Raw genomic sequence first — 17,594 nt, 5'->3', positions numbered from 1 at the left:
TCACACAAAATAGGGATCAATTTGAAAACTCAAAACAAAACACAATAGAGGAAATGTGTGATCAATACTGCTGTATACTTGGGTATCACTTTATATGCAGTCCACTACTTTTCGGTGAGGAATATTGTACTTCATTGCTTAATTTTACAATAAGTACAGGAATGCTATGCATTAGAGACCTAAACAGACATGGATGCATGATGTTTTAATTATAATCCAATAACATGCCGCTAGCTGAAAAGACGTGCGCTCACAATAGTTCTGAATTTTAACTTTGGGCTGCTTTGATGAGGAAACATCAACATAATTTTTGCTCCAATATCTGAATATTCCTTCCACCAAACTTTGCATGAGAACAGCCTACATTGCATCGGACAGTCAGTGTTTGGAATCCCTCAAGACACACCCCTCTTTAGAATAAAGCTTTTCTTCAAACTTCGCTCAGTCAGTCAAGGAATTTTATCGTCGCACAGTGCAAGCTCGTGGGTGAGTTACATGCATTCAGATCTCTTTGAAGAGGCTAAAATATTTAATTGCCTTATTATGCTTTTGAGTTTTATGCTCAGGCTTTTGCAGTCCTCAGCACAAGTTATTAGATCATTTCATCACTGAAGTCACTTGCTTGTTAATTGCTTTTGGGCATTTGATTGTTTTGTCAGAGGCTCTTTCAGTTGGTACTGACTTAACGAGAGGAGAAGCCCTAAATATACTGCAGCATGAGCTATTACACTCAATGAGAACTAACAATTCAATGGTAAAGTCTTCTATGTTTGCATATATGGAGGTGAGCTGGAGGGAACAGACATAATCTGCATTTCACAATGCACTGTGTGTGCGTGCTGCAGAAGGAGAGACCATGACTGAACATACAGCCAGAGACCCCGGGAGAGAGATGCATGAGGAGGGGGTCCAGCCCAGGGAGAAATGGGCCAATAAGATGGAGTTCATATTCTCCATGGCTGGAGAAATCATTGGCCTTGGAAATGTTTGGCGTTTCCCTTATCTGTGCTACAAGAACGGAGGAGGTGAGGGACTGGGTTTGGATATATGGGAGATTATTGCTGGCTAAATTATAGAATATAGAGGGTGAGGGGTGTCCTCTGTTATTATTATAGTCTGAAATCATTTCATTAATATCCCATATTAGCTTTCTGCACAGACTCCAAATGTACAGAGACCACAATCCCCCAAAGAAAACTATTGTTTTGTTTTGGTTCTTTTGTCGCTATTCATGATTTTTTTTCTTTTAGGCAGGTACCTTTTAGATTTCTTTCAAGTAACATGGCAAATCATGTAATCTCACATTTCACTCATTACAAATCATACCAATTACCTAGTTGAATAATATACATACATACATCATACACACACTTGACATGCGGGGGATTTGTGTCTTGTGCTCCTTTGTTACCATATCTGCAGAGCTCCTGCCATACGTCACATTCATGTAATTCTCCTTTGTGGGTATCTATATTTGCAGGTGTCTTCTTCATCCCTTACTTTGTGTTCCTCTTCTTCTGTGGCATCCCTGTGTTCTTCCTGGAGACAGCATTGGGCCAGTACACCAGCGAGGGCGGGGTGACTGCCTGGAGGAAGATATGTCCCATGTTTGAGGGTAAAATCAAGGCTCAGACAGATTTTTGAAAAAAAATGCATGTTTTTCATTGTTCTTTCTTCATCGATACTGGGAAAAGTAGAGCTATTTGGTAATTTAATTAGTGTTAATGATTCTTTCCAGATGTTTTTAAGAATGTAGACACGAAGAGATATTTTCTGAAGAACCTTTTTAAAGCTAGATTTTAAATTTGTCGGCACTTTTTTTTTTACTACCTCTCCACTACAGTTCAAGAGTGGTCAGCTCTCATTAATAACCGCCTTGTGAAGTCACTGCCAACCTTGTTATTCCCATTATCTTAATTTCAAAGAGGCAAAGTTGCTCTAAAACAAGGACAGGAAATACTTTTAAAGAAACGGCAAGTGGAAGTGGAATATGAGGAACATATGTTTGACGTTTCACTGCTGGAGAAAAGGATCCAAACTGTTATTGACGAGCTGTAACTGTTGCATAACACAGAAGAAGACAGGAGCCAGAAATGTTCACTAATTGTGTGAAAAACCTCTGTGTCCTGCAGGGGTGGGGATTGCTTCCCAAGTGATTGTGATCTATCTGAACATCTACTACATCGTGGTGTTGGCCTGGACTCTTTTCTACCTGTTTAACTCTTTCAAAAGCACGCTGCCCTGGTCCACATGTGAAAACCCGTGGAACACCGGTGAGGCGTGCTTTATGACAAAACACCCTGGTTTGTTGTTGTAAACACATCTGCTTTTGATTAGCAGTGAACTTACGGCTTTCTTAGAGGGAGCTCTAGAGGAATTCTTCACATCCATTTTCATAATGTGAAGTGTGCAACGGCCAACTCACCTTCACCTCTCTTCCCTCAATCTCTTAGGATCATGTCACACTCGCTTTACCATCTTTGCCAGCCCCCATTTGTTTCAACATAACTCCAGCTGGTCATTCCTAAACAACATCACTATCCCTGACGACGGTGAGAACAGCAGTTACGTGTAAGTTATTATCAAGCTGTACCAGCTGAACTATCACAATATATCATTTTGTAACAGATACTGAATGCACAGCTGGCATTCATCATCTTGATGTGATGCATTAAAAGAATGACAGCAATTATGGGTTTACAGTTTTGCCTTCCATAGACGCAGCAACTTCGGGACACACCCCTGCTTTTATGTGTTCAGAGCAGGAGGATCTTACATCTGCTCCTGTGATAAAAGCAAATACTATTAATTGCTGCCTTGGGAGAGTTTGGGGGTGAAAAGTGAAGTGAAAATGACTCAGGAGTTAGTTTAATAGTGGGAAAATGCCATATTGAAATAATAACCAGACATTGAAGCGAACATGAAGCTATAGCCAGCAGCCGGTTAACTCAGTTTAACATAAAGACTGGAAAGGGGGAAACAGTTTGCTTGACTTGTCTGAATGTAACATAATCCCCATATTAACACCTCTAAAACTCACTAATCAACACACTATAAACTATAAACCAAAATGTAAAACCAATAAAAGGCCCAATGTCATCTTACTACATTTTTGTCAGTAAATATATCAGTGTATGCCGGCCAGTAAGTGATAAATAAATGTATTATTTCATTATTAGTTTGAAAGTGAAATTATAGAAAAACAGTATTAATAACTTCCCTTTAAACATTATTGATAACATTATTGAATGCTGCAATGCTGTTCAGAAAATTAAAACTGCATTGAAAAGACCTGGACTGTCAGCAGCATATCCAACTCTAAAACAACGGCTAAGCATTGTTTAAAATCATCATTCGATTTAAACTCACTTTACTTACCTGTCTGTATTTTTTTCATATTCCCAGATATTTCTCAGAAGTTTACCCTTTACCGATGGTCAGGTCATCAGAAGAGGAGTTCTGGTTGTAAGAAACACACACGCTCACACACTTATCATCCTAAACATGGAAAAAAAAGCTTTGAGTGTGATATCGTCCTCCCCAGTGTGCTCGTCTTTGGGTGGAACATTCCTCAGCAATAAATCTTAATACAACCAAGATACCAACAACATTTTTTTCTAATTCTGAGGTATAAGATCAGATATTGTGAAATCACCCAGCTACATACAACTATGCTCCTTAATGAGAACAATATGGGCTCTTTTACCTGCAACCGTATGATATAAACTGAAGCTGTCCAAAATAACCTAACACAGATTTAAACATCTGTATTCATGATGCAGAGGCTTGGCTCTTGTTTTATCTTATTTTTATTTTTTTTGAATTTGTTTCCACTTTCTGGGACACGGACACAAGAAAATCTGGCTTTCAGTGCCTTCTTCTTATGCTGTTAAGTCATGACACATTCGTAATGGGCCATGTTTCACATCTGGACGTCCATTATTCTGCATATTATTTGCAAAGGCAGCAGATGTATATGTGTGTTTACATGTGTGGTCTTTTCCTCATAGTCAACGTGTGTTAAGAATGTCAGAAGACATGTCCATTGGTGTGGTACACTGGGACCTGGCTCTGTGTCTCTTGCTTGCCTGGGTTATATGCTACTTCTGCATCTGGAAGGGAATCAAATCCACAGGAAAGGCGAGTACTGTTTTAGCACACATATACGGTACCGCCACTGATATTAGTTTGTGGTAGTTTTCAACCTGGGTTTTGGAGAATGTAAATCTAAAGGGTCCAAGGATGACTGGCTGGATAGGAAAGAAAAAAACCCCATTTTGGAACATGAAATTTTGTCTGTTTTTTAGACTCTCTGTAATCTTCTTTCTTGTGAAACACTGGAGTGTAATTCCTCTTGGGACATCTGGAAGTCATTCAAATAACACAATCTAAGAATCCAACATCATGCTCTGGTTGAAGTGTTTACACCCTTGGCTAGTGCAACCTGTGACGAGGGGTTGCAAATATACATGGCTTCGTTTTAAGGGCTCACCAGCCAAAACTGCTGTGAATCAACCTTTTGTGAGCAATCTAGTGGTCATCAGCCACAGGCAGATTGTACCCGTCCCTTTCTTTCTATCTACTTTCTATCCTATATGATTGGTGTACATTGAATAAAAAGAAATCAATAAGTGATAATTGATTTTTCAACTTTAATGTTTTGGTTGGTGGAGACCAAAAAGTTTAAAGGAGAGTCAATACTGGACTTAAAGTAGCCAGGTGGCCAGAAACATGGCTCCAAATGAATACTAATGCTGCTCTGTGTCTGCAGGATGTGTAAAATGGCAACTGCTTGTTAACACATTAGCCATGTCAACTTTATAGGGTCATAATATGTCAGTGCTCGTTTTCTCTGCCCCCAACTGACTAAAAAATTAACTCAATACAGGTTTATTGTAAAGACTGTTTTTGTGTACACATGAAGTCCTAAACTAGCTGTTTGTATATATTTTTGTGTTTGTAGGTAGTGTACTTCACTGCTACATTCCCCTACCTGATGCTGTTCATCCTCTTCATACGAGGAGTGACTCTCCCAGGAGCCGCGGAGGGGCTGAGATATTACCTCTACCCTGACTTCAGCAAGATCGCTGATCCAAGTGTAAGAAATCATGTCCATAATCACATGTCCTTGTGAACACTGTTACAAACACGATGCACAGTGCAGCCATTTTCCTGCTATCTGAAAATCTGCGTATGGCTCTAAAGTAACGCACGCAGAACGAGTCAGTGTTCTGCCATTAGAACTTAGAGCATTGGCCTCACAACCAACCACTGCATCATCTTATTTCACAGTACTCATATCCCCCATCTGCCAGCAAGGCAAATACAGTGTCCTGTTATTCTTCTCGCCTTTTCCTTAATTCTTGCTTCCGGTCCCAAGACAGAGTCTTAACAAGAAAAGCAAACCAAGATCCTTTTTTGTTGAGAAGTTTGTCAAGGAAAGTTTTTCCCTCCAGTATACAGTAACATCATCAGACAAGAGTAAAAAGCAATGCTCTCCATGTGGAGTTTCACATTTTAAGGTTGCATTTACCTTATGAAAAGTCAGTCTTTATAAATAAAGATTGATAAAGATTGAGTCTAACATGTTTTAGGCTGAAAACGAAATCAATACTTTACTTTTATTACCTAAAAAACTACAGCAGTGTATTACGACAACTTATCTGTTGTAATGATAAATTAAATTACACTGAGTAGGAATCAGGGAAAAAAAAGCAGTGGGTGAATTGTGGATTGTTTGGCATGCCTCTGCACAATGACAGCATCTGCTTCACCCAGCAACAACGACTTAAGAAAAGACGTCTTTCTCGATCATCACCCCCCTCCCCCCCGTGCTACTCTCTCTCTCTCTCCGTCTTGACAGTTCACAGCCTGACTCTCAGCTCCAGGGTTCAAATGTGATCACCAGAGGGATAAGCGTCGGGACTTGTCTTTGTGGCTGGGGGTCACTTCCTCTTCCTCCTGTGGGCATGTGGATATGCATGTATGAATGTGTTTGTCTGAACATTCCTATGAGTGGTGATTCTACATGAAAAAAATCTTGACATATCGGTTCATGTTACAGAAAGATCAGGAAGTGGCCCCCTTGATATTTGCTTTTGGCAGTTGTTTTTCGCACAGTTTCTTTTCCAGTCCCGTTAGACTGGAATCCACTTTTTCATGTTAGGGTTAGAAGACAAAATGTCTCAAAAAAAACTCAAAAAAGTCAGCTACTCATACAGCTCCGAACCTTTGTGTGAATCTTACTATGTAAAGGAAACAAGCAGGAAAAGTGTGAGAATATTATTTGGAGTAATATGGAACGCAGGTGAAAGCACTTATGGGTCAGAGCAGAGTTATGCAGTGCCAGATGCTCTTTAAAACAGATCTGTTCCTCAAGTCTTGCTTTGGCATGCAAGTGTCTGTTTTTTCTTGAATCACAGAGGAAGTCATAATGGAGCTTTGGCCTGCATCTGGGGTCTGTTTAATGTGCCATTGCGCCTCCTTTTGTCCATGTGTCAGTGGGTGTGTGAATCTGCGTGCTAAGCGAAGAAGACTTTAAGATAAAACGCATGTTTCTAATGACCCAACAGTTCCTTTTTGTCCAGTATCAGATGTGTAGATCCTTTGTGACATTCTGAAGCCTCCATCTCTGACCCAAAGCTGGAATAAGCCAGGCCCACCATGGGGACCAGAGCAGGGGCCTGTATATTGCTTTGGAGCCTTTCCAACTTTATATGTTAGCGGACAAGACTCACAGCCCTCTGGTGCCTCTAATGCAAACCAGATGCTGTGAGAACGAGGGTCCGCAGACAGACATTCCTGTAAACAAACTTGCCCACACCCACAAACCTGACTTCACACAAACACATACACAGATGTGGTTCGCTCACACGCTCACTCACATAGCTCATGAAAGTAGCGTCACAGAAACAAAAGAGAGTGAAAATTCTGTATACCTGTATAATGTACATGCCACCTCACAGTCACAGATATTATATCGTTATTGACGCTGGCATAAAGCGAAGCTGTTTGTTATTGCACAGGCATGGCTAATTATTTTGAAATGTTTTTTTTATTACTCTGTAAGGAAAGAAATTGATGGAAAGCATATGCTTTGTGTTATTTTAACAATCTCAACTTTCAAGGTCCCTCTCAAATGTTTTAAAAGTGTTGACCCTCTTCTAGGTGTGGAATGATGCGGGGACTCAAGTATTCTTCTCCTATGCCGTGTGTCAGGGAGTACTTACCGCTCTGGGAAGCTACAACAAATACAACAACAACTGCTACAAGTCAGTGTCCTTATACACAGACACGTCGCCCTCTGTACAGTTTTGGTGCGGTTTTCCATTCATGTGCTCGGCTTTTGTCCTTTGCATGTTGTAGGGATTGCTTGGCGCTATGTTGTCTGAACAGTGCCACCAGTATCTTTGCTGGTTTTGCTGTGTTCTCAGTGCTGGGGTTCATGGCTCACGAACTTGACGTTCCTCTGGAGGAAGTTGTTAGTTCTGGTGAGTATTCTTTATGTGACTGCTTTCACTGTCAGCTTCTTCCAGTAAATATCGATATTGAAAACAGCTGCTGTATTTCTTTTGTGTTTCTTTGTTGGGCTGCAACCTTTTTCAAATTATCATTAATCACTATAAAATCTATAAAATGCTAGAAAAGAGTCAAAAATGCACATTATTATTTCTCATTGCCATCTTTAATTGTCTTCTTTTCTCCAACCAATAATCCAAAGCCTAAAGTTTATCAGTTTATCATCATGATTAACAAAGAAAAGCATTCTATCCTCACATTTGAGAAGATAGAAACATGAAACGTTTGATTATTGAAATAGTTGTCAATTAATTTTCATATCGATTGACCAAACAATTAATCAACAAATTGCTGCAGTTCTAATGCTTTCATTCTGACAGGTGTGACAACAACCAACAATGTCCACAAGATGGCATTTTATGTTCACATACAGCTAACCATTTTTTACTTGAAAGTCTCTTTTTTGTGGTCTGTGGCATGTTTTTAATATTCTGAGTATATTTTTGTATGTTTTCTTTTCTTTTTAATCCTGTTTTGGACAGTCATCTTTGCAAGTGAAGTGCTATGCAAAAAAACGTTATTAATAGTTGTGTTAAACTGGTGGTTCCCAACCTGGGGATTGTGACACCTCAAAGTGTCATGAGAAAAATCTGAGGGATCATAATTAAAGCCACAGATATTGGCCTCTGCAGTGTTAAAGGACTTTAAATCCCCAGTCTTGAAGATTGCAGCCTGTGTTCATAGATGCATTAATGTGCTTTCCACAGGTCCTGGTCTGGCCTTTATAGCCTATCCAAAGGCTTTGTCATTGCTGCCTGGCTCATCCTTCTGGGCTGTGCTCTTCTTCCTCATGTTGCTCTTCCTGGGCCTGGACAGTCAGGTGCTGTGTAGATAATGCATCATACAGAGTATTTCAGAGTTTCATCGAATCTACCCATGAAGTAATCAGTTTCAGTTCTGTCCTCACAGTTTGTGTGTGTGGAGAGCCTGGCCACAGCCATCACAGACATGTTCCCACGTTACTTGAGGAGGCCGGGCGGCAGAGAGATACTAGTCCTGGTCATCGCTGTCATCTGTTTTCTGTTGGGGCTGCCATACATCTCAGAGGTAAGCAGCAGAAAGAGGAAAGGGACGTATGATGGACAATGCTACAAGGAAACAGGAGAAAATCAGAAAATAGAACAAATAAAATAAAATAAGATGTCTGGGCATCTATTGTGGCTGTTGTGACATGTAGTTCTAACATTTATGTTCGTCGCAGCCAGAATTGCAATAACTTTGGTCAAGTCAAAATTTTAATTTGTTTAATGCTTTTATTCATAGCCAAAAATCTTTCAGCACCTTTACTTTGTGTTTACTGCTAAATAGAAAATATTAGCATGCTAGCAAGCTAAACTAAGATGATGAACATGGTAAACAGAACCTGGTAAATATCGACATGTTAGCATTGTGATGGTTATCCATTAGCATTTGGCTCAAAGTCAATGCACAGTCTCACAGAACTGCTAGCACGGCTGTAGACTCTAACTAAATCCATTAATGTTGCTGTGTTATTGCAGAAATGTGAGCATAACCTCATTAAGTAGATCTTAATTAACACATTTTACTCCTTTTGATATTGTATGTCTAACATGGGAAGGTTGACTATTGGTCACAGGAAATTCATGTTTAGAATAGGGAAGGATATAATCCAGAGAGTCAGGTAGAAAAACACAGCTTGTCCTCCCTTCTGACAGATACTGTCTTTCTGCACATCGTGACATTTTTCCTGCATGTTTTGCTCTGCTCATGTTTTAGGGAGGGATACTCCTCTTTCAGCTGATGGACACCTACGGCCCCAGCGGTACCACTCTCCTCATTATTGCCTGTTTTGAGAACATTGTCATCGGCTGGGTTTACGGTAAGTCACACCACCGGCCGTTATCACTGCACTGCATGCAACAGAGAACTAATAAAGCACTATTTCTCACCACAAAAGTGATTTAGTAACAAGCTTCTTCTGAAAGGTCTCTGAAAAATGTGTTTCCTCTAAATAAATGTCTGATACCTTTTTGTTTTAAGTGTACAAACTTTGCTATGTACACAATTATCAGCATCATCAGTAGTGCACTACATTCACAATAGCTACCAAAAGGAGCTTATATTTTTTAAGTTAATGCGATCCAGGCAGCAGCACTTGATTAGCATATTCAACTTACTGTATCTGTATAATCTTATCTGTAAGAATCCAGCTTTTGATAAAAAGTCTGAGATGCTCAGTTATTCTATTTTTATTCTGCATATTAAACTAGCTCCTGTACTGTCATTTCAATTTCTCCAATACTTGGTTTATGACCAAATTCCTGCAAAGCTAATAATATTTCCATCAGCCTACAGTGTACTTTGTATTTAGTAAACTTAAATGCTGAATTTAATGATGGATTAAACATTAACAAAAAAAACCCTGTAATAACTGAAAGTATACACAAATTCACTATCAAAACCAAAGACTGTAATTTGAGGTAAAAACGGCTATTTTGAGGAATTGTTCAAGCCCATATCCTGAACTATTTCTTCTTATTTTTTTACTCTGACACGGCCATCACCGTATATTCACTGTGCCACAACTGCGAAAGATCAAAAATCATTAAAACCTCACAGAGCTGCAAGCATGGCAGAAGACTCTTATTCTTCTTCTCTCTTATTCTTATACTTCTCTCTGTAGTAGAGACTCCCTGTTAAATAGCTCATCTCTTCCTTTTTGTTTTGCCATACCCCAGTGTTCCTGTGCCATCATTTTGGATAGATTGTCTAAGCTCTCCCCACTTCCCACACCTTCATTATCAGCAGTATTATGGGCTAAATTACACCATGTGGGTGGAGAGCTCCTCTGTTCTCATATTAGTCTGCACATCTCATCTCTCAACTCTCAGAACATCTACATCTTTCTCAAAACTGACCCTTTCTTTCATGAAACTGAAGATATATGTCCCTTGCAGAAGTGTATTACTTACATATTCTCTGACAAATATCCTGTCATGTATATAATATTTATATTCAGTACCTGTGACTCGGAAAACTGCATTTCCATTACCTGCTCTATGGAGTTAGGATCCAGCTACACATCTTTCTGCAGCTGCCTCCTCTCCCTAGTTTGAGCTGCTTAGCCACTGGTGTGGCCCTTTCTGCCTCTTCAGACTGAGTCTGTGTTAGTGCATGTGTGGAGAAACTCCTGTGCACTCCAAATTTAAATGAGGCTGCTCACTTTCCTCCTCTGCGTAGATGTAGTTAGTTTCAGGGTTGATTACTGTATAATTTATGTGTCTACTGTTGTTCATTTGCACAAATCAATCTTTGGATGTTGTTCCATCAGACAGGTCCTGTACTCAACCAATTTCGTATCCGTTTCCCTCTGTTTTTTAATGTCTCTGCCTCTTTCTACAGTGCTTCTTCCCTCCTTCTCTCTTCAGCAGCTCCTCCTCCTCTACTTCTCCTTACTTAATGACTGGTGTTTGCAGTCTTCCTTTCCTCCTGATCTGAACCACCTGAATTTTACTGAGATTAAACTGGAGTTTTATTTCCCCGGATACATGCTTTTTGTTGGTATGGAGGCTGTTGTTCCTCCTCTTCCCTCCCTCTGTACTAATTGTTCACTTACTCTCCATTGTGTGTTTACATGACATATTCACACAACACTTACAACAGACTTTTACATATACGTAAGGAACCTTTACATACAAACGAACGTCTGTCACATTCAAGTCCTTACCAAACGAGTTTGCACGATGCTGATTAAGCTTATCACTGCCAGGTAAATGTCTGTATGGACATAGAGAAGAACCCAAGAAGTGTCCAAGAAAAGTTTAGTATGTTCCAGTAAAAATCGAATGCATGATAAATAAATGAACACATTAATAAATAAATAAAATCACCATATGTTATAAGAATATGGCACCAGTATTTGTGCAATTACTGCCAGAAGGGGGAGACATGAGGTTTAAAACTGTGTTACAAATGCTGTATTTCTACATTCATAGCTGCTATTAAGATTGAATTGACTGAATTATCCATTGAATATAGGTTTGTATATTGTACAAGTTTTAAAGAGCTTTTATGTAAGTTCCACAAAGTTTCAAACTTTTACGTGTATCGGCAGAGTTTTAAACATCATTTTGATAAAAGCATTGTTATTTATTCACATATTCAAATCATTACAGCACACTATAAGAAATACTCACTACTATTACTGCTGACGACAAGTCCTGCATTTGAAATTTTACATTTAATATTTTCTGCAATAAAATCTGGTTAAATTATTAGTACATGTACTTATTATGCAGACTGGATCATTACAATTGATAAATTAATATTTATTAAGTTGGTCAAGCTAGAGCTATTACTACTTTAATTTATTACTATGTATTATGTTGAGTACTTTAATCCATAACAGTGCTTCATATTTATGAAATGATCACATATTTTATATGTAAAATCTTATTCGGAAAATGAACTATAACTGTTAAGTAAATGCAGTCAAATATGAAAGTAGAAGTAGTAATTAGCATAAAATGGAAATACATAAACCACCTGAAATTCACTGAGATTTTTTAATTTCCCTGGATGCATGCTTTTTGTTGGTATGGTTTAATAATGGTTGACCATATCACTACCAAACACAATCTGTATATTGATACCACTGGATGCCACAGAGTCGAGGCTTCACCCTCTCATTGTGTTTCAGTCAAAGGCCCCATGTGTTTGAGAAACCATTTTGTTGTATTTGACTGACCTACGCTTCCTGTCCATGACTTTGCAGGTGCGGACCGTTTCTATGACAACATTGAGGACATGATTGGGTACAGACCCTTCCCAGTGCTGAAGTACTGTTGGATGTTCATCACGCCGCTCATCTGTGGAGTGAGATACGCACACCTGCGCCACATCTCTTCATCCATCTACTCTGTGGCTCTTATTTTTTTCACGCCGGCTCTCTGCTTTAATGTCTATTTTCTCTCATGTTTTCATTTATATTAATTATGTCCTACCTTATATTACTTCTAAGCTCAGATCTTCTGCTGCTCTTCATCACCCCTTATCTTTGCTTCTTCCTGTTCCCTCCCCTTTGCCTTTCATCTTTGCTGAGTGTTTCACATATTTCATTTCGCCACATCAGTAATTATGCTTGTGCTCACCTATGGGAAAGAAAAGGAGCGACTGCATTCTTTACCTGAAAATGTGGAATCATCTGTTTTAGAACATACTTCACTGCAGAAGATTAGAAAGTAGACAGGGCATATGAATTCTTTATAGGAGTCAGTAAGTCAATTAAAGGAGCACACTGGTGTTTTTGTTGGGATGTAACTGTACACAAAATTCACGGTTCGGTATGTACGGTTTGGTTTTGGGGTCACGATTTGCTACGTTTTTGGTATGGCTGCAGCAGAAACAAATGGTTGAAAATATCATTTTGGTCTGTTATTCTGATAAAAAAGTAACATCCCACAATGTTCATTGGCCGTAAGTATTACTAAAACTGTTTAGTTTTATTGTAGTGGAAAAGGAAAACGACCTTTGTCTTTCCTGTAAGTAGTCAGGACACCTGCTGAAACCAGCTCCACCTCCAGCAGCTACAGGAGTAACATGCTGCTCCAACACATCGACTGTATGCTCTTACACTGCTGCGTCAGTATTGATAATCTAATGATGTCACATATGATAATATATCAGTCTCAGGGAGCAAGGCACTACTTTTACATTAATACTTTCTAACTACTGTACGTCTTTCTCCCTCAGAACTGGTTCTAACAATGTGCTGTCTGACCAGAGCAGAAATTTAAATGTTTTCTTAGAGTTGTTCCAAAGAGTTGATTGTGCCTAATCATCTAGTTCAAAATCTATTAAATCATACATTTTGATTCAAGTGTGATTTAAAGCAGACAATATGGTTTCAGTATGACAGCTTTTATTTTGTTTCTCTCTATTGATTCTATTTTTCTATATGGTTCTTGCACCCCAAACCACACCACTACCACACTTGTTATACCGCTAAGCCATCTAAATCAACCATTTCCTGTCCCCTAGCTCACACTTGTGTATAACCTGGCACAAACACAAAGTGTTGCAGTGTCTGGTTATGAAGCTGGTGCCTGGGGTGCCACAATGGGCAGTCTACTTATCGTCTTTCCACTGTTGTGCATTCCAGCATTCATTTTAATCTCCCTGTGTAAGGTAAGCGAATTCAAAAGTTGTGTTCGGTCTATTGCAAATATAATTCAATATTGTTTTTTCCTAAGCATTTAAATGTTCTGCTGTGATGGATGCATGACTGTTTTCCCAACATTTAATTGCCTTTCCCTTCTGACAATCAGAATCCTAAGAACATGACTACACCGTCCAGTAATCTGCGTCAGGCTAAACCACACAAGCCAGTTCTCACTCTGTGTAAATACGTCATCCTCAAAGCACAGAGGCAGCCGAACAGCAGTGTGGCAGAAGGAAACGAGAAGATGATGATGGGGGAATCCAGTGGGGTTTGATGGTCAATGATAACACATATAGACATACAGCAAATTATGATGCTGATAGTCTAATTGAATTGAAAACAAATATGTGTCAACTGAGACACAACGTTTTAACCACATGCAGTATTTTATAAACGTTAACATGTCATGAGTTTTCAGGGAAATCCTGTTATGTTTTCTGTTTTTGGTATATTTGTTTTTCTTATTTTTTATTAATGAATGCATATTAATGCGAAAGTCAAATACAATGTACATTTTCATATACATGTGTAATCGTATATACTGTAAATGCCAATAAAAAAGTACTTCACTGATTTAACCGCCTACATTATCCAGAATGCTCACTTCTGTATAACTCGATGTCTCCGGATTTCTATAATTTCCAAAATTGAAGCCTTTAGCCCCAACTGACACTGACTTAAGTGACATCACTTGAGGCAATCTGATACTGCCATGATTGCTGTGCTGTCTTGAACATTAAATGTTTGTGCACTGCACAATTGAGAGAATTAGTGTTAAGTAGTGTTAGTATTAATATATCCCAATTTTAGTCAAATCGAACAATATATTTTTGATTTCAAATTTAAGTTTATACTTAGTGCAGGCAGTCGTGATGAACTTAAATCTCATTAAAAGTATCGGTGTGCTTAATATCCTGTGTGTCTCCATTGATTCTGTCCATATTGATTTCTGACCCGAGAGGACAAACATTCAACACTTGCTCAGGATGATCAACTTGTCAGTTCAGTGAACGAGTCTCGTGTCCTGTTTTGAAGATAGAAAATAGACTTACTCCACAGATCTGTGTGTCCTCCTACCTCATAGAACAGAAACTGATACACAGTCATGAAGTGACATACAGGCTGTGTGTATGTGAGACGTCACAGGATTTGTGCAATGGACATGAACATGAACTTGCTCCATCATAATGCCAAGTTCAGTCATCTGTGTAATCCAAACCGGCATTCAATTAACAGGCAATTCCGCCCAGTTGCCTCCCACCTCGCCTCAACCCTGATGACACAGAATGACCCTCAGTCCCAGAGAAGTATGGCCTTGAAAGCTCAAAAGCTCACCTTTGGGTCACGCAGGTGAAAGTGCGCCTTAAACGCGACATTGGTGCACTACTTTTATTTTCTTGATGAGAATAAACAAATTAACAACGGGAAGCTACGGGAGCTGTTTAATGCCCCTATGTTTTATATTTATATTGATGACTCTTTGCCTAAATTAAAAGGTTGCCTGAGGGTGGACGTAGAACTACAGGTTCTCCTAAGTGGAGCAACACTTTCAGTGTTTATAAGTAGATGTATCTACCCATTAGCCTTTACATAACCAGCTGCAGAACATTACACAGTCACTGCAATGGAAAACCCAACCAGTGGCACGAGTAGTGATGTGGAAAACTGTTGTTGTCATTGCATGTATATATATATGTATATATGTATGTATATATATATGTGTGTGTGTGTGTGTGTGTGTGTGTGTATATATATATATATATATATATATATATATATATATATATATATATATATGTGTGTGTGTGTATATATATATACACACACACACACACACACACACACACACACACACACATACATACATACATACATACATACATATATATATTGATTAACTAAGTTGTCCATGTAGAAGTAAAAACATCACTGTTGGCCTGTTGACCCAAACTGTGATATGGTTAGTTTGACACAACATGCTCAAATCTTACCTCAAAACTGTACAAAACAATGTGCATGTGACATTCAAAACTGCATATTATTGACAATGAAAAACAAATAGTGACATAAGATTTAAAAGAGCTACAGTGGATTATTAAAGTCAAACAACCCAGCAGTAATATAAAAAATGAAATTAACTCTGGGTCAAAACAATTCCCTTGTTTTAGATTTAGAGAGAGTTTTAGATCTAGAACAGACCAGTTGCTTGAAGCAAAGTTAAGCCAGTACTATATAAGTGCTACAGTATATTGATCACAATTGGATCAATTTTGACCCAGTGAATTTTAGTTGTACCTTTGCAGCCATTACGTATCCAACAATCCCTAGAGTTGATACTGCCAGTACACTAAAGGGGCTCTCTGCTCATTTAGCATTTTACTTCCATAAAATTTGGGGACTTTCGTGAAACAGAGTGAAGGCAGAAATGGACTTAAATCAAAGCTACAGAAGCTGAGACATTTTAACTTTTAAGTCTCTCATGTGGGTCAAGCTCCAACAAGCACTGAATCCTACATTTCCCAAAATGCATCTTAATAGTGTCTTTCACTGAGACTTCCTACAAATGGTAAAAATACCCAGATCAGCCAAACATAAGAGTGAAAATAATAAAGCCTGACTTCACATCAGACAGGTAAAATATCTGCAGTTTGTCAGCCAGTATGTTTTGGCTTAGATGTGAAATCACCTGGCAAATCAGAGCATGGTGGGATATCACTGATATAATTCTGCTGCATCATTAGTTCACTTCACTAATGAGCTGGGATCCTCCCCAAATGATACCTGATATCTTTGTATTCCCTTCCCTCATTCTGTCTCATAAAAGGCAAGGAGAAAGAAACAGGAGCGATGCCAACTCTGCTGGAGACTAAATGAAGATAAGAAAAATGGGCCTGTGAAAAGACAAGAGAGACATTTCATCTATTAAGTCAGACGTGGGAGGAAGATAACAGAGTGTAAATCCACAGTTGGCAGTTGTAAATAAAGAGTATAAAGTTAAAAAGTATACTTGGGTATATTCACTAAAAGTATACTGTGTATACTTTGTATCATTTTCATGTTATAACCGTTTTTAATGTCTTTCAAAATCCTTAATGCTGTGACGACCCTGTGGAGAGGTTTCCCTGTCTTGTTCCCTTGGTTTGCTTTAATTTAACAGTTTCTTTCAGTTGTGTAAAATAAAGTTACAACTCATGTGTTGTCTCTTACCCTCTTGGTGCATGGAAGTAGAAAGAGAAGCTAACCAAAAAGAGGAAATATTCTCTTAAATGAATCATTAGCAATTAGCTTAGATTCAGCATTATTAAGTTATTTTCAATTCAAAATCACATCACACATTTTCATACAGCAGTCCCAGAAGCAACAGTCTAGACCTCTTGAGTAGAGCACCATTGGAGCACTCTTTGGTGCTGCACTGCACCAGTAGAGAAGGAGCAGTAGAGAGGAGCATCTTAAGGTCAACGACCTCCAGGAGTTGCTGTGAACCACATAATTCAGGGTCCTTTTCCTTCATTTATTTCATTTAAGCCAATAGAATCACTGTGACCGTGCAACATGAGCTCATTGGATTACATATTACACATATTCAGCCCCATGTTTGCAAATATACAATAATTGTGCAACATTTTTAACCACAATATTGAATTATGGATGAACATTTGTTAGAAGCAGAAGTATGATTATCCTACAATTATTTTAGAACCTAACCCTAACCTAACATGGTTTTATCACATATATAATATATATACAGTATGCACTATGTCTGATTATACAGTTCAGAACCTGAATGCTGCTGTCAGGCTTCATCTCAATTATAAAAATACATGTATGTATTTAC

At 38.6% G+C, this 17,594-nt stretch overlaps 1 protein-coding gene across 1 annotated transcript; it reads left to right on the top strand.

The window, feature by feature from the left end:
- Positions 1-462: 462 nt before the first annotated feature.
- On the top strand, positions 463-14,302 carry LOC139221593 (sodium- and chloride-dependent GABA transporter 2-like). The gene is made up of 16 exons (XM_070853507.1): positions 463-486; positions 846-1,025; positions 1,481-1,615; positions 2,133-2,273; positions 2,454-2,571; positions 3,406-3,465; positions 4,011-4,144; positions 4,968-5,098; positions 7,168-7,271; positions 7,366-7,490; positions 8,286-8,398; positions 8,488-8,625; positions 9,316-9,418; positions 12,314-12,414; positions 13,579-13,725; positions 13,866-14,302. Exons 2-16 carry the CDS (start codon positions 857-859, stop codon positions 14,031-14,033), a joined length of 1,887 nt encoding a protein of 628 aa, XP_070709608.1. The 5' UTR covers positions 463-486; positions 846-856; the 3' UTR covers positions 14,034-14,302.
- The last annotated feature ends 3,292 nt before the right edge of the window (positions 14,303-17,594 follow it).

Source organism: Pempheris klunzingeri, chromosome 22 (assembly GCF_042242105.1).
Source record: "Pempheris klunzingeri isolate RE-2024b chromosome 22, fPemKlu1.hap1, whole genome shotgun sequence".
Lineage (NCBI taxonomy): Eukaryota > Metazoa > Chordata > Actinopteri > Acropomatiformes > Pempheridae > Pempheris > Pempheris klunzingeri.
Note: the sequence above shows the minus strand (reverse complement) of the source record. Positions and strands in the feature narration are given on the sequence as shown.